Source organism: Gorilla gorilla, chromosome 18 (genome assembly GCF_029281585.2).
Source record: "Gorilla gorilla gorilla isolate KB3781 chromosome 18, NHGRI_mGorGor1-v2.1_pri, whole genome shotgun sequence".
Taxonomy (NCBI): Eukaryota; Metazoa; Chordata; class Mammalia; order Primates; family Hominidae; genus Gorilla; species Gorilla gorilla.
In genome coordinates this window covers 15,550,437-15,572,589 of record NC_073242.2, presented here as the reverse complement: position 1 = coordinate 15,572,589, position 22,153 = coordinate 15,550,437, and the positions used below count along the sequence as shown (strand labels likewise).

General features: G+C 51.3%; 1 protein-coding gene across 11 annotated transcripts in view; it reads right to left on the bottom strand.

The window, feature by feature from the left end:
• Positions 1–993: 993 nt before the first annotated feature.
• Positions 994–22,153, bottom strand: part of LOC115933071 (titin) — a 143,507-nt gene continuing 122,347 nt past the window's right edge. For 10 of the 11 annotated variants that reach the window (XM_063699494.1, XM_063699492.1, XM_063699493.1 and 7 more), the window contains 6 exons: positions 19,017–19,145; positions 15,263–15,362; positions 14,955–15,150; positions 10,795–10,855; positions 10,650–10,685; positions 994–9,277 (listed from right to left, as the gene is read on the bottom strand). In XM_063699494.1, the coding sequence (XP_063555564.1) occupies positions 1,130–9,277; positions 10,650–10,685; positions 10,795–10,855; positions 14,955–15,150; positions 15,263–15,362; positions 19,017–19,145 (8,670 nt within the window). In that variant the 3' untranslated portion in view covers positions 994–1,129. The remainder of the gene's footprint in view (positions 9,278–10,649; positions 10,686–10,794; positions 10,856–14,954; positions 15,151–15,262; positions 15,363–19,016; positions 19,146–22,153) is intronic. The other variant, XM_063699491.1, reaches the window with a different exon arrangement.

Here is a 22,153-nt window from a genome sequence, read left to right as displayed (position 1 = left end):
GTGCTACTCCTGGCAGTGCGTCAACCAGAGCGTCCTGTGCGGTGAGTCCCCAGCAGCACCATGCCACCCACCCCGAGTATCCCCTGGGCACCCTGGCATAGCCAGATGACTTCCGTGCCCCTGTTGCAATAACCACTGCTTCCAAGTCTCTATAGACCACCCCTTGGGTATAGCTAATGTAAGTGATATTTATTTTATTTATTTTTTGAGTCAGAGTCTGGCTCTGTCACCCAGGCTAGAGTGTGCTGATGTGATCTTGGCTCACTACAACCTCTGCCTCCTGGGTTCAAGCGATTCTCATGCCTCAGCCTCCCAAGTGGCTAGGACTACAGGCATGCACCATCACGCCCAGCTAATTTTTGTATTTTTTTCAGTAGAGGTGGGGTTTCACCAAGTTGGCCGGGCTGGTCTCAAACTCCCCACCTCAAGTGCTCTGCCCGCCTCGGCCTCCCAAAGTGCTGGGATTACAGGCATGAGCCGTGGTGTCTGGCCCTAATGTGAGTGATCTTTAACACTGAGCACTTGAAAAAGAAAACCCTGAAGAAAGCTAATTATTTGATGTCTGGACGACAAGGAAGAAGATAGAAATGGCATCAGATAATAAACAGTGTAAGTGTTTATCAGAAAGGGGCTGGTGGTCGGGACAAGTAGGAGGATCGCTTGAGTCCAGGAGTGCATCTCTACACAAAAGTTAAAGGATTTTTTAACATTGGCCAGGCGTGGTGGCACACATCTGTGATCCCAGCTACTTGGGAGGCTGAGGCAGGAGGATTGCTTGAAGCCCAGGAGGTTGAGGCTGCAGTGAGCTGTGATCAAGCCACTGCACTCCAGCCTGGGTGACACAGCAAAATCGTCTCAAAAAATAATAATAATAATATTTTACATAACCAACCACTTCTAAAGATTAAAACAACCCCCATGATTAAAAACCTCAGGTCCCTCAAGCAATCATACCAGATATCGAAACAAAGCAATAACATAAGGACTGCAGTATTTATTTTATTTTTATATTATTTATTTATTCTTTGTTTTTGGAGTGTGGGTTTTGTTTTGTTTTTTGATTTTTTTATTTTGTTCTACTCAGTTTTATTCTTATTGCTCAGGCTTGAGTGCAATGGCCTGTTCTCACCTAATTCAACCTCCGCCTCTTGGGTTCGGGTAATGATGGTTCCACGTCGGCGGCCTGCGGCCTCTTGCGTTTGCGTGGCAGTTCCACGTCACCGACCCTCCGCCTCTTGGGTTCGGGTAATGATGGTTCCACGTCGGCGGCCCTCGGCCTCTTGGGTTTGCGTGGCCGTTCCACGTCACCGATCCTCCGCCTCTTGGGTTCGGGTGATGATAGTTCAATGTCCGCTGCCCTCCGCCTCTTGCGTTTGCGAGGCGGTTCCGCGTCAGCGGCGCTCCGCCTCTCGGGTTTCGGCGACGGCTGCGCATCAGCGGCGCTCCGCCTCTCGGGTTTCGGTGGTGATTCCAGGTCAGCGACGCTCCGCCTCTCGGGTTTCGGTGATGGCTGCGTGTCAGCGACGCTCCGCCTCTCAGGTTTCGGTGATGGCTGCGTGTCAGCGACGCTCCGCCTCTCAGGTTTCGGTGATGGCTGCGTGTCAGCGGCGCTCCGCCTCTCGGGTTTCGGCGACGGCTGCGCCTCAGCGGCGCTCCGCCTCTCGGGTTTCGGTGGTGATTCCAGGTCAGCGGCGCTCCGCCTCTCGGGTTTCGGTGGTGATTCCAGGTCAGCGACGCTCCACCTCTCAGGTTTCGGTGATGGCTGCGTGTCAGCGACGCTCCGCCTCTCAGGTTTCGGTGATGGCTGCGTGTCAGCGGCGCTCCGCCTCTCGGGTTTCGGTGGTGATTCCAGGTCAGCGACGCTCCGCCTCTCGGGTTTCGGTGATGGCTGCGTGTCAGCGACGCTCCGCCTCTCAGGTTTCGGTGATGGCTGCGTGTCAGCGACGCTCCGCCTCTCGGGTTTCGGTGATGGCTGCGTGTCAGCAGCGCTCCGCCTCTCGGGTTTCGGTGATGGCTGCGTGTCAGCGACGCTCCGCCTCTCGGGTTTCGGTGATGGCTGCGTGTCAGCGGCGCTCCGCCTCTCGGGTTTCGGCGACGGCTGCGCCTCAGCGGCGCTCCGCCTCTCGGGTTTCGGTGGTGATTCCAGGTCAGCGGCGCTCCGCCTCTCGGGTTTCGGTGGTGATTCCAGGTCAGCGACGCTCCGCCTCTCAGGTTTCGGTGATGGCTGCGTGTCAGCGGCGCTCCGCCTCTCGGGTTTCGGCGACGGCTGCGCCTCAGCGGCGCTCCGCCTCTCGGGTTTCGGTGGTGATTCCAGGTCAGCGACGCTCCGCCTCTCAGGTTTCAGTGATGGCTGCGTGTCAGCGGCGCTCCGCCTCTCGGGTTTCGGCGACGGCTGCGCCTCAGCGGCGCTCCGCCTCTCGGATTTCGGTGATGCTTGCGCGTCAGCGGTGCTCCGCCCCTCGGGTTTCGGCGACGGCTGCGCGTCAGCGGCGCCCCGCCCCTCGGGTTTCGGCGATGGCTGCGCGTCAGCGGCGCTCCGCCCCTCGGGTTTCGGCGACGGCTGCGCCTCAGCGGCGCTCCGCCCCTCGGGTTTCGGCGACGGCTGCGCCTCAGCGGCGCTCCGCCCCTCGGGTTTCGGCGACGGCTGCGCCTTAGCGGCGCTCCACCTCTTGGGTTTGCGTGGGGGTTTGCGTGGCCGTCTCACGTCAGCGACCCTGCGCCTCTTGGGTTTGTGTGGCGGTTCCACGTCAGCGACCCTCCGCCTCTTGGGTTCGGGTGATGATGGTTTCCGGTCAGCGGCCCTCCGCCTCTTGGGCTTGCGTGGAGGTTCCGCGTCAGTGGCGCTCCGCCTCTCAGGTTTCGGCGACGGCTGCGCCTCAGCGGCGCTCCACCTCTTGGGTTTGCGTGGGGGTTTGTGTGGCCGTTCCCTGTCAGCGGCCCTCCGCCTCTTGGGTTTGCGTGGGGGTTTGCATGGCGGTTCGTCAGCGACCCTCCGCCTCTTGGGTTCGGGTGATGATGGTTCCGCGTCAGCGGCGCTCCGCCTCTCGGGTTTCAGTGCTGGTTGCACGTCAGCGGCCCTCCGCCTCTCGGGTTTCGGTGGTGATTCCAGGTCAGCGGCCCTCCGCCTCTCAGGTTTCGGCGACGGCTGCGCGTCAGCGGCGCTCCGCCTCTCGGGTTTCGGTGATGGTTGCGTGTCAGCGGCGCTCCGCCTCTCGAGTTTCGGTGGTGATTCCAGGTCAGTGGCCCTCCGCCTCTCAGGTTTCGGCGACGGCTGCGCGTCAGCGGCGCTCCGCCTCTCGGGTTTCGGTGATGGTTGCGCGTCAGCGGCGCTCCGCCTCTCGGGTTTCGGTGATGGTTGCGCGTCAGCAGCGCTCCGCCTCTCGGGTTTTGGTGATGGTTGAACGTCAGCGGCGCTCCGCCTCTCGGGTTTCGGTGGTGATTCCAGGTCAGCGGCCCTCCGCCTCTCGGGTTTCGGTGGTGATTCCAGGTCAGCGGCCCTCCGCCTCTCGGGTTTCGGTGGTGATTCCAGGTCAGCGGCCCTCCGCCTCTCAGGTTTCGGCGACGGCTGCGCGTCAGCGGCGCTCCGCCTCTCGGGTTTCAGTGATGGTTGCGCGTCAGCGGCGCTCCGCCTCTCGGGTTTCGGTGGTGATTCCAGGTCAGCGGCCCTCCGCCTCTCGGGTTTTGGTGATGGTTGAACGTCAGCGGCGCTCCGCCTCTCGGGTTTCAGTGGTGATTCCAGGTCAGCGGCCCTCCGCCTCTCAGGTTTCGGCGACGGCTGCGCGTCAGCGGCCCTCCGCCTCTCGGGTTTTGGTGATGGTTGAACGTCAGCGGCGCTCCGCCTCTCAGGTTTCGGCGACGGCTGCACGTCAGCGGCGCTCCGCCTCTCGGGTTTCGGCGACGGCTGCGCGTCAGCGGCGCTCCGCCTCTCGGGTTTCGGTGGTGATTCCAGGTCAGCGGCCCTCCGCCTCTCGGGTTTCGGTGGTGATTCCAGGTCAGCGGCCCTCCGCCTCTCAGGTTTCGGCGACGGCTGTACGTCAGCGGTGCTCCACCTCTCGGGTTTCGGCGACGGCTGCGCGTCAGCGGCGCTCCGCCTCTCGGGTTTCGGTGGTGATTCCAGGTCAGCGGCCCTCCGCCTCTCGGGTTTCCGTGATGGCTGCGCATCAGTGGCCCTCCGCCTCTCGGGTTTCGGTGGTTTTTCTGCCTCAGCCTCCTGAGTAGCTAAGGGAGGTGTCTTGAGATTATCATCCGCTGAGGGTGGAGCTGAGGGTGGAGGTGAGGGTGGAAGAGGAGTGAGGAGACACTCGAGAGGCGTTTCGAGATTATCATCCGCTGAGGGTGGAAGGGGATAGACCAGAAACTCGGCAGGTGTCTTATCATCCGCTGAGGGTGGAGCTGGGGATAGACGTGAGGGTGGAAGAGGAGCAAGGAGACACTCGAGAGGCGTTTCGAGATTATCATCCGCTGAGGGTGGAAGGGGATAGACCAGAAACTCGGCAGGTGTCTTATCCACTGCGGCCCTCCGCCTCTCGGGTTTCCGTGATGGTTGCACGTCAGTGGTCCTCCGCCTCTCGGGTTTCCCTGATGGTTGCACGTCAGCGGCCCTCCGCCTCTCGGGTTTCCATGATGGTTGCACGTCAGCGGCCCTCCGCCTCTCGGGTTTCGGTGGTGGTTCCACGTCAGCGGCCCTCTGTCTCTCGGGTTTGGGTGGTTTTTCTGCCTCAGCCTCCTGAGTAGCTAAGGGAGGTGTCTTGAGATTATCATCCGCCGAGGGTGGAGCTGAGGGTGGAGGTGAGGGTGGAAGAGGAGTGAGGAGACACTCGAGAGGCGTTTCGAGATTATCATCCGCTGAGGGTGGAAGGGGATAGACCAGAAACTCGGCAGGTGTCTTATCATCCGCTGAGGGTGGAGCTGGGGATAGACGTGAGGGTGGAAGAGGAGCGAGGAGACACTCGAGAGGCGTTTCAAGATTATCATCCGCTGAGGGTGGAAGGGGATAGACCAGAAACTCGGCAGGTGTCTTATCCACTGCGGCCCTCCGCCTCTCGGGTTTCCGTGATGGTTGCACGTCAGTGGTCCTCCGCCTCTCGGGTTTCCCTGATGGTTGCACGTCAGCGGCCCTCCGCCCCTCGGGTTTCCGTGATGGTTGCACGTCAGCGGCCCTCCGCCTCTCGGGTTTCGGTGGTGGTTCCACGTCAGCGGCCCTCTGTCTCTCGGGTTTGGGTGGTTTTTCTGCCTCAGCCTCCTGAGTAGCTAAGGGAGGTGTCTTGAGATTATCATCCGCTGAGGGTGGAGCTGAGGGTGGAGGTGAGGGTGGAAGAGGAGTGAGGAGACACTCGAGAGGCGTTTCGAGATTATCATCCGCTGAGGGTGGAAGGGGATAGACCAGAAACTCGGCAGGTGTCTTATCATCCGCTGAGGGTGGAGCTGGGGATAGACGTGAGGGTGGAAGAGGAGCGAGGAGACACTCGAGAGGCGTTTCGAGATTATCATCCGCTGAGGGTAGAAGGGGATAGACCAGAAACTCGGCAGGTGTCTTATCCACTGCGGCCCTCCGCCTCTCGGGTTTCCGTGATGGTTGCACGTCAGTGGTCCTCCGCCTCTCGGGTTTCCATGATGGTTGCACGTCAGCGGCCCTCCGCCTCTCGGGTTTCGGTGGTGGTTCCACGTCAGCGGCCCTCTGTCTCTCGGGTTTGGGTGGTTTTTCTGCCTCAGCCTCCTGAGTAGCTAAGGGAGGTGTCTTGAGATTATCATCCGCTGAGGGTGGAGGTGAGGGTGGAAGAGGAGTGAGGAGACACTCGAGAGGCATTTCGAGATTATCATCCGCTGAGGGTGGAAGGGGATAGACCAGAAACTCGGCAGGTGTCTTATCCACTGCGGCCCTCTGCCTCTCGGGTTTCCGTGATGGTTGCACGTCAGTGGTCCTCCGCCTCTCGGGTTTCCGTGATGGTTGCATGTCAGCGGCCCTCCGCCTCTCGGGTTTCCGTGATGGTTGCACGTCAGCGGCCCTCCGCCTCTCGGGTTTCGGTGGTGGTTCCACGTCAGCGGCCCTCTGTCTCTCGGGTTTGGGTGGTTTTTCTGCCTCAGCCTCCTGAGTAGCTAAGGGAGGTGTCTTGAGATTATCATCCGCTGAGGGTGGAGCTGAGGGTGGAGGTGAGGGTGGAAGAGGAGTGAGGAGACACTCGAGAGGCATTTCGAGATTATCATCCGCTGAGGGTGGAAGGGGATAGACCAGAAACTCGGCAGGTGTCTTATCCACTGCGGCCCTCCGCCTCTCGGGTTCCCGTGATGGTTGCACGTCAGTGGTCCTCCGCCTCTCGGGTTTCCATGATGGTTGCACGTCAGCGGCCCTCCGCCTCTCGGGTTTCGGTGGTGGTTCCACGTCAGCGGCCCTCTGTCTCTCGGGTTTGGGTGGTTTTTCTGCCTCAGCCTCCTGAGTAGCTAAGGGAGGTGTCTTGAGATTATCATCCGCTGAGGGTGGAGGTGAGGGTGGAAGAGGAGTGAGGAGACACTCGAGAGGCATTTCGAGATTATCATCCGCTGAGGGTGGAAGGGGATAGACCAGAAACTCGGCAGGTGTCTTATCCACTGCGGCCCTCCGCCTCTCGGGTTTCCGTGATGGTTGCACGTCAGTGGTCCTCCGCCTCTCGGGTTTCCATGATGGTTGCACGTCAACGGCCCTCCGCCTCTCGGGTTTCGGTGGTGGTTCCACGTCAGCGGCCCTCTGTCTCTCGGGTTTGGGTGGTTTTTCTGCCTCAGCCTCCTGAGTAGCTAAGGGAGGTGTCTTGAGATTATCATCCGCTGAGGGTGGAGGTGAGGGTGGAAGAGGAGTGAGGAGACACTCGAGAGGCATTTCGAGATTATCATCCGCTGAGGGTGGAAGGGGATAGACCAGAAACTCGGCAGGTGTCTTATCCACTGCGGCCCTCCGCCTCTCGGGTTTCCGTGATGGTTGCACGTCAGTGGTCCTCCGCCTCTCGGGTTTCCGTGATGGTTGCACGTCAGCGGCCCTCCGCCTCTCGGGTTTCGGTGGTGGTTCCACGTCAGCGGCCCTCTGTCTCTCGGGTTTGGGTGGTTTTTCTGCCTCAGCCTCCTGAGTAGCTAAGGGAGGTGTCTTGAGATTATCATCCGCTGAGGGTGGAGCTGAGGGTGGAGGTGAGGGTGGAAGAGGAGTGAGGAGACACTCGAGAGGCATTTCGAGATTATCATCCGCTGAGGGTGGAAGGGGATAGACCAGAAACTCGGCAGGTGTCTTATCCACTGCGGCCCTCCGCCTCTCGGGTTTCCGTGATGGTTGCACGTCAGTGGTCCTCCGCCTCTCGGGTTTCCGTGATGGTTGCACGTCAGCGGCCCTCCGCCTCTCGGGTTTCCGTGATGGTTGCACGTCAGCGGCCCTCCGCCTCTCGGGTTTCGGTGGTGGTTCCACGTCAGCGGCCCTCTGTCTCTCGGGTTTGGGTGGTTTTTCTGCCTCAGCCTCCTGAGTAGCTAAGGGAGGTGTCTTGAGATTATCATCCGCTGAGGGTGGAGCTGAGGGTGGAGGTGAGGGTGGAAGAGGAGTGAGGAGACACTCGAGAGGCATTTCGAGATTATCATCCGCTGAGGGTGGAAGGGGATAGACCAGAAACTCGGCAGGTGTCTTATCCACTGCGGCCCTCCGCCTCTCGGGTTTCCGTGATGGTTGCACGTCAGCGGTCCTCCGCCTCTCGGGTTTCCATGATGGTTGCACGTCAGCGGCCCTCCGCCTCTCGGGTTTCGGTGGTGGTTCCACGTCAGCGGCCCTCTGTCTCTCGGGTTTGGGTGGTTTTTCTGCCTCAGCCTCCTGAGTAGCTAAGGGAGGTGTCTTGAGATTATCATCCGCTGAGGGTGGAGGTGAGGGTGGAAGAGGAGTGAGGAGACACTCGAGAGGCATTTCGAGATTATCATCCGCTGAGGGTGGAAGGGGATAGACCAGAAACTCGGCAGGTGTCTTATCCACTGCGGCCCTCCGCCTCTCGGGTTTCCGTGATGGTTGCACGTCAGTGGTCCTCCGCCTCTCGGGTTTCCATGATGGTTGCACGTCAGCGGCCCTCCGCCTCTCGGGTTTCGGTGGTGGTTCCACGTCAGCGGCCCTCTGTCTCTCGGGTTTGGGTGGTTTTTCTGCCTCAGCCTCCTGAGTAGCTAAGGGAGGTGTCTTGAGATTATCATCCGCTGAGGGTGGAGGTGAGGGTGGAAGAGGAGTGAGGAGACACTCGAGAGGCATTTCGAGATTATCATCCGCTGAGGGTGGAAGGGGATAGACCAGAAACTCGGCAGGTGTCTTATCCACTGCGGCCCTCCGCCTCTCGGGTTTCCGTGATGGTTGCACGTCAGTGGTCCTCCGCCTCTCGGGTTTCCGTGATGGTTGCACATCAGTGGTCCTCCGCCTCTCGGGTTTCCGTGATGGTTGCACGTCAGCGGCCCTCCGCCTCTCGGGTTTCGGTGGTGGTTCCACGTCAGCGGCCCTCTGTCTCTCGGGTTTGGGTGGTTTTTCTGCCTCAGCCTCCTGAGTAGCTAAGGGAGGTGTCTTGAGATTATCATCCGCTGAGGGTGGAGCTGAGGGTGGAAGAGGAGTGAGGAGACACTTGAGAGGCGTTTCGAGATTATCATCCGCTGAGGGTGGAAGGGGATAGACCAGAAACTCGGCAGGTGTCTTATCATCCGCTGAGGGTGGAGCTGGGGATAGACGTGAGGGTGGAAGAGGAGCGAGGAGACACTCGAGAGGCGTTTCGAGATTATCATCCGCTGAGGGTGGAAGGGGATAGACCAGAAACTCGGCAGGTGTCTTATCCACTGCGGCCCTCCGCCTCTCGGGTTTCCGTGATGGTTGCACGTCAGTGGTCCTCCGCCTCTCGGGTTTCCGTGATGGTTGCACGTCAGCGGCCCTCCGCCTCTCGGGTTTCGGTGGTGGTTCCACGTCAGCGGCCCTCTCTCTCTCGGGTTTGGGTGGTTTTTCTGCCTCAGCCTCCTGAGTAGCTAAGGGAGGTGTCTTGAGATTATCATCCGCTGAGGGTGGAGCTGAGGGTGGAAGAGGAGTGAGGAAACACTCGGGAGGCGTCGTGAGATTATCATCCGCTGAGGGTGGAAGGGGATAGACCAGACATTCGGCACGTGTCTTGAGGCTCAGGGAGTTATCAGTTATAGAATGTTGTTGAGTTGGAGGAGGTGGCTGGTGGCCCATCCTGTTTTTTAAAGTTTCAGCTGTGAGGTAGGGCCAGTGGGGCAATCCTGAAGAATGACGATGCTCCGCTGCCGCCATTCTGACCTGTAGGGACAAAGGAGGGAATGTTTTCACACATATCCGTTTGATGGACAAAATTACCGCCACCGACACAGTCTGCACCTTCTGTTGCTGGTGATAGATTTTTGCACCTTTCCATCCTCCGGGTTTCAAAATAGCAGTATCAGTGTCATAATATCACCCTTCCACTGAGTACTGCCGACAGCTGGGGGGTAAAGAAAAGTCATTGGGACACACTGTTGTCTCCACATGCCACTGTGTCTGTCTGCAAATGTAGGCAGGCTGGGGTCCTGCCCCAGGGAAGACAAGAGTCATGACAGAGTCATAACAGAGTAATAAAGAAGCATGTTTGAGACACAGGAGTGTCTATGTCTATCCTCATTCCTCCCTCACAGCCATCACCAGAGCATGTTTCTTGCACCAGGTCAACAGACAGTAAGAGACAGTAAGAGAGGCATGAAAAGCCCATTGTCCACACATGTTGCAGCTTCTTTTTGGAGAATGTTTTCCAGGCCTTTTATGTTCTGTCTCTGATTCTCAGAACTCTGCAAGGTCAGTGTGACCACCCTGCTCCAAATCTAAGAGAACAGAGGTTTCCAGAGGAAGGAGAAATTGTGCCCAGGGTCACACAGCTTGCAAGAGGCAGAGTGGAAGTTGATTCCAGCTCTGCCTGCAGGACCCTCTCATTTCCCCTCTGTTTCCCTTCTTGACAAAGGATCTTCTTCACTCTGGAGGTGCCACCCATGAGAACAAAGAGCTCTGGAGAGATGTGGATTCCTGAAGAGCTGCAGGGGAACTGGGAGAGGGTTTTCTGACAGAACAATCTTATCTCAAGAAGTCAGTTAGGCATGGCTATAATATTTCTTTTCACTCCCAGGTAATACCAAATTGTAAGTGCACTAGGACATGAAGAATACTTTTGTCCATGGAAAAATGAGGTGGGAATTCTAAACAAAGCAAGTTTTAAAACTGTGTTTCACTTCAAGTGTACAAGTCCCATCACGTGTAATCATAGGACTCGGCAGCTTTTGAAGGTACAGAGGCCACACAAGAACCAGCTTAGCTGAGCATCATTTAAGGCCTTCATTTGGAATTGTCCCTGTGGGTAATAAGTTACATTCACTCTTCACTAATTTACAGTCAGGGCCCATTTGCTATTACAAATATGGGACCTCTGACACTTAGAATATTAGATCAGGGGCCCCACTGGGTGGGGATGAAAGTGTTTTTGCACAACATGGTTACCAACAGGGATGGGACTGTGATGCTTGTAGGCAGCCTTTCTCTCTGCCATCTCCCTCTGCAGGGCTTGAGCACAGAGCTGTAGGGAGAAAAATGTATCCATGTCCTGACCTGGCAGACTATGTCCAAAAGCAAGGAAAACAAGCAAACTTACCCAGTTGCAAAGAGGCTTTCTTGCAGAAGGGGGGATCTGAAAAAGCCAACACATGAGAAATTGAATGTTGAGAGAGTCTAAGGGCCGTGGCATCATCTGCATCAGCACTGAACTATCCTGCAACTGCGGGGAGGAAGCTCCTTACTTTGCGTTTGTGGTAGTCCTCTGCCCGCCGCCGCAACTCTTGCGCACGTTGAAACATTTTCCTATGGATTACAATCACTTTCATCAGATAAAGCACCACTTTCAGGATGATTTTAAATAATCTGCCATGTTTCTCTTATCCTCACAACTGTACCCTTACACAATCTATCTATACCTAGAAAACGTATTTCAGATGGCTATAAGAGTACAGTCTGAGCCGGTCACGGTGGCTGACGCCTGCAATCCCAGCACTCTGGGAGGGCGAGGCGGATGGATCATGAGGTCAGGAGATTGAGACCATTGTGGCTAATATGGTGAAACCCCTTCTCTACTAAAAATACAAAAAATTAGCCAGGCGTGGTGGCAGGCACCTGTAATCCCAGCTACTCGGGAGGCTGAGGCAGGGGAATCACTTGAACCTGGGAGGCGGAGGTTGCAGTGAGCCAAGATCACGTCATTGCACTCCAGCCTGGGTGACACAGTGAGACTCCATCTCAGAAAAACAAAAACAAAAACAAAAACAAAAAAACTGTACAGTCTGATCCAAACTGTTGCTATATTGATTCCTCCTCTTGCTTACTGCCTGCTGACTTCTGAGATGATAGTTTCCTTCCCCATTCTCAGTATATCCCTAATTCATCCTTCATTGAGCATCTTTTATCATAAAGCTGTATTGTCTTTGTATTAATATCCTTACCGTGTTTCACAGGGCAGCAACAGCTGGGCTTATAAACAGGCATAGTCCTTTTGAAGGATGTGGTTGATCCTACAACAACACACTTTCCTAAGGATGACAACAACTCACCCCACCCCTAGAATGGCTGGTATGAACCGAGTTTCCACACAGTCTAGCTGGCAATGGGGTCAGGAGACGTTTTGCTACTTCACATCTTTTGGTCACTGGTAAATATTAAGGTACTTTGTTTTCTGTTTTGTGAACTCTCTCTCTCTCTCACGATATGTCTTCTGACCATTTGTTTCTATTTCTGCATTTACTGGGTCTAAACATTGTACAAAGGTTAAAAACAACACTCCAATGGGCGTTTCCCAGGAGGGTGGGGTTCAGTTTCTGAACTCACTTGTAGGTGTGTATTTCTTTCATATCCAATTTCCCATTTTCCTCTGCCTCTGATACCTACCTCTCCTTTTCTGCATGCTCACATTCTTTCATGCTTAGTTTCCTCAGATTAGAAGGGAGAGAAATGCACACACATGATCCACCAGCCCGTGTGGGATTCCCTCTGCCCTTCTGGCATCTGAAGGCTGTGATTCAAAGATCCCCCCTGCAACCTTTCCACAAATGAACCAACGGATTCTCACAACCGAAGGGAGAATTGACACCTCCCATTGAGGGACAAAAAAAAGTCACACTCTGGCCTGCTGGCAAGTCACCTGTCATTTCCAGCTCATCTTCATAGTTCCATAGTTAGTCCTATTCTTTAGTAAATATAAAGACTATTAAAAGCTTCTACGAGGTGCACTATGTGTGTTTCTGGGGTCAGTCTTGTGCTTGACACAGCGAAAGCTCATTTTAGTTCAGTGTGAAAAACCAGACCTCACCAATTCATCACAACTAACTCCATCGGAAGCAGAGGATTGCTCCTCATCTGACTCCTCCTGTGTGAGACCTGATTCTCAGTCAGAGGCTGATGCCGGAACTGAGACCATCAGCCAAAGAGAGGTCCTTCCAGAATATGGTGTCATTAACCCCGCAGTTCACTACTGCACTTTGCCATGATTCAGGACTGGAACTCTTGTCATCGACTTTAAAGATCCTGGTTGAGAGAAAAGGCAATCTGAAGGCTGGGCCCATCTATTGAATTACAAATGATTGGAATGGCTCCTAAGTCAGGGTGTTATGTCCTGAAAATAGGTGACAACGGCAAACCATCCACCCTGGTGTTGACTGACTTTAACAAGGTTCAGTTCACAGAGATTGAGGGCAGAAAAAGGAAACGGCCTAAAAAGGGTAAGTTTGCTGTGTTGCCCTCACACCACTTGATTCATGGTCCTGATCCTAAGGATCTCACCTGATACTTGGTTTTATAGGAAGGATGTGTAAAATTCCCAGAACGCTAGGAAACAGGGACGAAAACACTTCAAAGAGAAAGTTAATGAACTTGTTTCTGACCACAGGGCATCCTTCAGCACATGCTGTCTGGAGTGGCCTCCAACAAGGAGTGTGTGGTGAGGTGCTGAGAATGCAATGGGAGCAGGGTCCTGTCCCCACGCTAAAGAAGCTCACAGTTTAATGCAAATGAGAAGCCAGTGAGGACATCACTACTCCTGCTGCGCACTTGGGAACTAGAAACATAAAACCTGACTCTGGAGGGAAGCTAAGGAAGCATTCTACTCTTGAGTTGACGTAAGTGCATCTGAAGCTTCTGATCTCCGATGAGAACAATGGGGGACACCAAACAGAATATAAAACCCATGATTGAATACATCAAATTGCTAACATGGCAGTAAACAGACATGAGGTGAAGATGGAGAAGAAGGAAACCCAGGATGAAAGTCAGCCTCGCATTTGGAACCCATGTCCCTGAGTTTCATTGCTGAATTCCAGAAGGAACTACTGAGATGCAAAGAAGCACAGCAGCTTTTGCACACATGCGTGGGATTAGAAGGAAAACAAGTGGATTGAGGGTCTGCCAATGAAAGCGACCCATACTGAAGTCCACTGGCTCTGGTTGAGACCCAGAAGAGTCATGCATCAGAATAGAGGTGGACAGGAAATACCCTGGCCTTTGTAGGGACTGAGCCTGCACCGGCGACCTCAATTGCAGCCTGTATGGAGGACCCCTGACCATCCCCCAGAAGTAGACTCCCATCTCTTCCGCAGCAAGATAACATGCTACTAGGCCTCAATTCATTGCTAAATATTTCTTAACAAGTATCTCACATTTAACAAAAAAAGATCAGTCATATGGCAGCAAAACACAATGTAATATGACCAAAACATGAAAGACGGTGAAAATGAATCTGGAGGTGACCCAAGCATTGAATTCAACAATCCAGTCTGGGTGTCGTGGCTCACACTGGGAGGCTGAGGTAGGCAGATCACCTGAGGTCAGGAGTTCAAGACTAGCCTGGCCAACATGGTGAACTCCTGTCTCTACTAAAATTACAAAAATTGGGCTGGGCATGGTGGCTCATGCCTGTAATCCCAGCACATTGGGAGGCCGAGGTGTGCGGATCATGATGTCAGGAGTTCTAGACCAGCTTGGCCAATATGGTGAAACCCCGCCCCTACTAAAAATACAAAAATTATCTGGGCATGGTGGCATATGCCTGTAGTCCCAGCTACTCAAGAGGCTGAGGGATAAGAATCACTTGAACCTGGGAGGTGGAGGTTGCAGCGAGCCAAGATCATGCCACTGCACTCTAGCCTGGGTGACAGAGTGAGACTCTGTCTCAAAAAAAAAAAAAAAAGAAAAGAAAAAAGAAAAAAAAAAATTGGCCAAATGTGGTGGCACACACCTATAATCCAAGCTACTCGGGAAGCTGAGGCAGAATTGCTTCAAACTGGGAGGCAGAGGTTGCAGTGAGCCAAGATTGCACCATAGCACTCCAGCCTGGGTGACAGAGCGAGACTGTATCTCAAAATTAAAAAAAAAAAAAGGCTGGCTGTGGTGGCTCACGCCTCTAATCCCAGCACTTTGGGAGGCTGAGGCAGGTGGATTACCTGAGGTCAGAAGTTCGAGACCAGCCTGGACAACATGGTGAAACCCCATCTCTAGTAAAAATACAAAAATTACCTGGGCGTGGTGGTGGGCACCTGTAATCCCAGCTACTTGGGAGGCTGAGGCAGGAGAATCGCTTGAACCCAAAAGGCAGTGAGCTGAGATTGTGCCATTGCACTACAGCCTGGGCAACAACAGCAAAGCTCCATCTCAGGAAAAAAAAAAAAAAAAAGAGAGAGAAAGGAAAACCAATGCCAGTACTAGCAACTCCTCTTCCCCCGAAAAAATGACAAACAAGAATGTAGGAAGGGAAAGGAATTATACAGCTTAAACTAATGAAGCAGAAAGGACAAACTCAATTTTGAACCCACTGAATTTGCCACAAATATTGTAGAAAATATTCTCAAGGACTTTACAGTTGTCTACTTTGATTGGCACATGGTTCATACAACAGTATTTGTGTCAAGGCACATCTTACTGTTTTTTGGCGGTCTTCCTCTTTCCACTGATTTTGTCATGATGGTTGATTTTTGTTGTCACCTTCATCTTACGGATTTTAGGCGTAACTTTTGTTTTCACATGTCTCCATAGAGTAATGACGTCTTTCCGGCCAATTTTATTTCCTGGAAAGGAAGAAACTCTTTTCTTTGTGTGCATACAAATGGACCTCAGCCCTCGGTGAGAGTGAGGAGAGGAGAAGGTGAGAAACCTGAGGGCAAGAAGCTGTTCTTTCCCTTTCCAGGGCAAACTCATTTCCACACTATGGGGACTCCAACAGAGCCATACCTTCCTGTCTACGGCGGTTGGACCTCCAGGCTCTCTGCTGTACATCTGTGGATCCATCATGTCCCTTTTCAGACTGGAAGATAGTCTTCAGGAAAGACAACTAGGAAATAATAATATAAGAATGACGGCTGGGCACGGTGGCTCATGCGTATAATCCCAGTACTTTGGGAGGCCGAGGCAGGTGGATCACGGGGTCAGGAGTTCAAGACCAGCCTGGCCAAGATGGTGAAACCCCGTCTCTACTAAAAATACAAAAATTAGCCGGGCACGGCAGCGGGAGCCTGTAATCCGAGCTACTCGGGAGGCTGAGGCAGAGAACCGTTTGAAGCTGGGAGGCGGAGATGGCAGTGAGCTGAGATCACACCACTGCACTCCAGCCTGAGCGACAGAATGAGACTCTGTCACACACACACACACACACACAAGAATGACATGAGGCTGGCACGGTGGCTCACTCCTGTAATCCCAGCACTTTGGGAGGCCGAGGCAGGCGGATCACCTGAGGTCGGGAGTTTGAGACCAGCCTCACCAACATGGAGAAACGCTGTCTCTGCTAAAAATACAAAATTAGCCAGGCATGGTGGTGCATGCCTGTAATCCCAGCTAGTCGGGAGGCTGAGGCAGGAGAATCACTTGAACCCAGCAGGAAAAGGTTGTGGTGAGCTGAGATTGTGCCATTGCACTCCAACCTGGGCAACAAAATTGAAACTGTCTCAAAAAAAAAAAAAAAAAAAATAGGCCAGGTGCGGTAGCTCACGCCTGTAATCCCAGCACTTTGGGAGGCTGAGGCGGGTGAATCACAAGGTCAAGAGATGGAGACCATCCTGGGCAACATGGTGAAACCCCGTCTCTACTAAAAATACAAAAATTAGCTGAGCATGGTGATGCAGGCCTGTAGTCCCAGCTACTTGGGAGGCTGAGGCAGAAGAACTGCTTGAACTCAGGAGGCAGAGGTTGCAGTGAGCCAAGATCCCACCACTGCACTCCAGCCTGGTGACAGAGTGAGACTCCGTCTCAAAAAAAAAAAAAAAAAAAAAAAAAAAAAAATGACATGAATATACTTCACACAACGGAACTGTACACTTCAACACGGTTAGATGGTAATTATCATCTTATAAGTATTTTACCACAGGTTAACATGTTTCACAACTTGAAAAGGAAGTAATTACCTTCAGCTCTCTGAGTTCTAGAATTTGTAACATTTCACCCCCTGCTCCTTCCTGATCTGCACTGGAGCATCTTCCTTCTGTCCCTGCTCTACTCAGAGTTCACTTTCCCTTCCCTCACATCAGCTTCATTGAGGCTGGTTTGAACTTAACGCAAAACATTCTCACTAATGACTGAATTCCCACCAAGATTTCCATATTATCACAGTATGCTTTTAATCTTCGAAGATACTAAATATTTGTTCTCATCATAGCTAAAATGCAATGCAAATCCCATCTCAGATGTGGGTCAGATACCTATGAATCTCCTGAGGTAGTCATTGAAATGACTTTTTTCTTGAGACGGAGTGTCACTCTCAACCATGCTGAAGTGCAGTGGCGTAGCTACCTTGGCTCACGGCAACCTCCACCTCCCAGATTCAAGCGATTCTTGTCCCTCGGCCTCCCAAGTAGCTGGGATTACAGGTGCCTGCTACCATGCCTGCCTAATTTTTGTCTTTTTAGTAGAGATGGGGTTTCACCATGTTGGCCCATCTGGTCTTGAACTCCTGACCTCAAGTGATCCATCTGCCTCAGCCTCCCAAAGTGCTGGGATTACAGGCATGAGCCACCACACCTGGCCTGAAATAATATCTTTCAAATTCTTTGTAGAATTTGTTTTTTCCTGATTTCTGCACATAGGATAAAAAAAAAATCATGTACTAGGATTTCAAGAGAAGCAATGGGTAATCTAAAAAGATGAAAACAGCAACCACGTTAATCCCACAGCCACTGCTACATTTCATAGGAAACGTAGCTGGCCCCGTTTGGAGCTAGGAGAAATGTCAAACACATGAAGAAATGAGAAGCAAAGAAATGCCATCACGCATGAATGCTTCATGGCACCCATGATGTCTCCCTGCTTAGGAGGTAATGGTATAGATGACTAGATGACAACGACAAAGATGAGAGGTGCGAAGTTGTCCAAGTCCAACAGCTCAACTGAACCTTCCTAAATGGAATTGTTAAAAAGTGGTAAATTTAAAAACTTCCCCTGGCTCACGTGGTGGCTCACGCTTGTAATCCCAGCACTTCGGGAGGCTGAGGCGGGTGGATCATTTGAGGTTGGGTTTTGAGACTAGCCTGGCCAACATGGTAAAACCCCGACTCTACTAAAAATACAAAAATTTGCTGGGCATGGTGGTGGGCACCTGTAATCCCAGCTACCTGAGAGGCTGAGGCAGGGGAATCACTTGAAGTCAAGAGGTGGAGGTTGCAGTGAGCCGAGGTCACACCATTATACTCCAGCCTGGGCAACAGAGGGAGACTCGTCTTGGGGGTGAGAAAAGAAAAGAAAAAAAAAAAAAAAAAAAAAAAAAGCTTCCTCCAATTTATACCGAAAATTCTCTGTTCAGGACTAAGTGGCATAGAGAATGTTAAATGTGCCTAGATATCTTCATAACTCATATATTTTCTGTTTTCTACATATCTTGAAAGGCAGTGCCAAATGACGTGTAATTATCTAGGTGGTAAAACTGAAACATACTTCCTCTTCCCTTGAATATAAAAAAGCATTGTGGTATTAGTACTTTTATCTTGGATCATTGTTCAGAAGGAGGTTCAGCCCCCAGACAACCATATTTTTACTGTCATGAATGGCAAGACAAAATGTAGAGCTCAACTTACCCAAAGGAAAAAAGGCTCAAAAGACAAATTATGGCACAACTAAGCAGCCAAATTCTTACCAAGTACAGACTTTTGACATACTGATCTCTCTCCAGTTGCAAGTGGGAACATGCACTTTGAATGATCTCATTCAAAATTACCCTGCCCAGACACACTTTTCATTGATTCTCTTGGAGGGCAGTTCTAAGAGATTCTCTGGGGCTTTCTCTGCATCATGAGACGCAGTGCAGTTCTGCCCTTCACCTTCCGGCAGTTTGTCACCTCGTCCCTATGACCTCAGAGGAACTTTGTCTCAGGCCAATTGTTTGTTCCTTGGGCTCTTTCATTTCCCCTAAAAATCATTTGCTGCCCCTCTAAATGGCCTACATCTCCATCTATCTCCCTCTCCCCTCAGAAGAGGGTGCTCTTTAAGCATCAACCATCCAGCCCTTCTAGCAGTCTCATTTTTCAGCTGGTTCCCATGTTTATGCCTGTTCTATGTTTTTCTTTTCCTGTTAAGCTGTCTGTTGTCAGCTCATTTCTGCAGTGAATCTTCAGAGAGGAGACTGGAAGCCACCCATACGATAGAACTATAGAGTTCTTCCACCCATACGACAGAACTATAAAACAGAAGAGTTTAGAAAGAATTTCCTATTTAAGTGACGAAACCTCATACTCCATTTGTGACAAATAGCACACAGGTTAAAAAAACTTATTTTTGACCAAAAGCTCTGTTGACATTCTATTAAACAAACACTGACCTATTTAATTTTCATAATGTAAATGGCAGATATTTTCATAATTCTTATGCTAATAAATCATTTCCCTGATTTTTTGGGTAAAACCACATATTCATAATGAAGTCCAGAAACGTGAATTGTTTTATATAATTTATTCTTATTTGTGATTACAAGTATACCTCTACAGAAAGTTAGTATACTCACCCAAAGGTAAACTGTCCAGAGGATAATGACAACTTTATAACTTCTCGGAAATTCAATAATGATATCTAACCAAGGACTTCCACCAAAGTCAGTCCCACGATGATGATGGTCAGCCAGAGTATCGATAACCTGGAATAATAATAGTTGAAATAATGAAAAGGTCAATGACACTGACAATATTTCACTCAGAAAGAATCATCCTTAGAAACCGTCAACCTCCTCCAAAAGGTAACCACATCCCTCAGATATCACCGTGGGATTCCACTGCTACAAAAAAGAACAGAAGTTAGAAGTCACATGTTTTTCAGATGGCTGGTAGTGTTTTTAAGCATTGCAAATGTGGGGTGTTGTGTTGTCTTTCTTGGTATAAAGCAGGGATATCCAATCTTTTGACTTCCCTGCCTATATTAAAAGAAGCAAAGTTGTCTTGAGCCACACATAACATACACTAACACTAACAATAGCTGATGATCTTTAAAAAACCTCTTTTTTTTTTTTAAGACAGAGTTCCGCTCCACTCAGTCGCCCAGGCTGGAGTGCAGTGGTGCAATCTCGGCTCACTGCAACCTCCAGCTCCTGGGCTCAAGCCATTCTCCTCCCTCAGCCTCCCGAGTAGCTGAGATTACAGGTCTCTGCCACCATGCCCGACTAATTTTTGTATTTTTAGTAGAGATGAGGTTTCACCATGTTGGCCAGTCTGGCCTTGAACTCCTGACAGGCGATCTGCCTGCCTCGGCCTCCCAAAGCGCTGGGATTACAGGTGTGAGCCACCGTGCCCGGCCATTTTTTTGTTTTTGTTTGTTGTTTTTGAGATGGGGTCTCACTCTGTCACCCAGGCTGGAGTGCAGTGGTGTGCTCTCGGCTCACTGCAACCTCTGCCTCTCAGGTTCAAGTGATACTCCTGCCTCAGCCTCCTGAGTAGCTGGGAGTACAGGTGCCTGACAGTGCACTCAGCAAATTTTTGTATTTTCTGTGGAGATGGGGTTTTGCCACGTTGGCCAGGGTGGTCTCGAACTCCTGACGTCAGGTAATCTGCCCACCTCAGCCTCCCAAAGTGCTGGGATTACAGGCATGAGCCACTGTACCTGGCCAAAATCTCCTAACGTTTTAAGAAAGTTTACAAATTTGTGTTGAACTGCATTCAAAACTGTCCTGGGCCACATGCAGCCCGTCACTCATGGGTAAGACAAGCTAAGTATAAAGTAATTATCTTCTCTTTTCTTTCTTGTTTTGAGACAAAGTTTTGCTCTGTCACCCAGGCTAGATTGCAGTGGCATGATCTCAGCTCACCGCAACCTCCGCCTCCCGGGTTCAAGCGATTCTCCTGCCTCAGCTACTGAGTAACTGGGATTACAGGCGCCTGCCACCACGCTCGGCTAATTTTTGTATTTTTAGTAGAAACAGGGTTTCACCATCTTGGCCAGGCTGGTCTCCAACTCCTGACCTCATGATCCACCTGCCTCGGCCTCCCAAAGTGCTGGGAATACAGGTGTGAGCCACTGCACCTGGCCAGTAGTTATCTTTCCTTTAAAGTTATTTACTTGTTTTTTAAATTGATGTATAGCATTGGATGCATTTATTATATATCACATGGTAAAAGAATCCCTCTATATAATACTTCTCTCTTGGATTATAGGAATCTTTGTCATTTAAAGCTCAGCATAAGTAAAAAAAAAAAAAAACACACAATGAAGAGATTACTTCATTCACAAATAAGTATCAAATTTTAGTGCTTAAAAATTAACAAGGTGGGCCGGGCGTGGTGGCTCACGCCTGCAATCCCAGCACTTTGGGAAGCCGAGGTGGGTGGACCACGAGATCAGGAGATTGAGACCATCTTAGCTAACACGGTGAAACCCATCTTTACTAAAAATACAAAAAATTAGCAGGGCATGGTGGCATGCGCCTATAGTTCCAGCTACTTGGGAGGCTGAGGCAGAAGAATCACTTGAACCCGGGAGGCAGAGGTTGCAGTGAGCCGAGATCGCACCACTGCACTTCAGCCTGGGTGACAGAGCGAGACTCTGTCTCAAAAAAAAAAAAAAAAATTACCAAGGTGGAGATCATGAAAATGGCATGAATAGTGTGGGATTTCTCTAAGACTGTTGATATTAACTCCATTAGACTCTTATGTGAGTGAAGACGAAGACGTCCCCTGAGTAAGTTCAGACAGCTCGTGATAACATTTCTACATGGATTCCTCAGGATTTGACTATATATTCTTGAAAACATCTCAATTTTCAATGTTTCTTTCAAGATGGTGAATTAAACAGAGATAGCCCTTCAACAGGTTGAACTCAGCATATGCTGAGTCTGAAATGGAAATGATGGAGTTAGAGAACCAGACAACAATGGTAATGACTTCAGAAACATGGTGTTGAACAGAACAAAGCAGACACAAAAGAGTACCTATGGCATGGCATGCATCTGTACACACGAAATTCCAGAATAAGCAAGCTAACCTATGATAAGAAAGAGACTGGCTGGGAAGAGTGAGAGTTCACTTTCTGGGGTGACATAATAGTGTAGATCTTGGCTGGGCACGGTGGTTCACGCCTGTAATCCCAACGCTTTGGGAGGCCGAGGCGGGCGGATCACCTGAGGTCGGGAGTTCAAAACCAGCCTGACCAACATGGAGAAACCCTATCTCTACTAAAAATACAAAATTAGCTGGGAGTGGTGGCACATGTCTGTAATCCCAGCCACTCGGGAGGCTGAGGCAGGAGAATCGCTCGAACCTGGGAAGCAGAGGTTGCGGTGAGCTGATATTGCCCCATTGCACTCCAGCCTGCGCAACAATGGAAAAACTGTCTCAAAAAAATAAATAAATAAATAAATAAAATAATGTAGATCTTGAAAGGGGGTTGGTTTATGCTGGCGTATGTACTTTCCAAAGTTAGTAAAACTTACACTTAAGGTTATATATTTTGGCCAGGCACGGTGGTTCACGCCTGTAATCCCAGCACTGGGAGGCTGAGGCAGGCGGATCACGAGGTCAAGAGATGGAGACTATCCTGGCGAACATGGTAAAACCCCGTCTCTACTAAAAATACAAAAATTAGCCAGGCGTGGTGGTCTACTAAAAATACAAAAATTAGCCAGGCGTTGTAATCTGAGCTACTCAGGAGGCTGAGGCA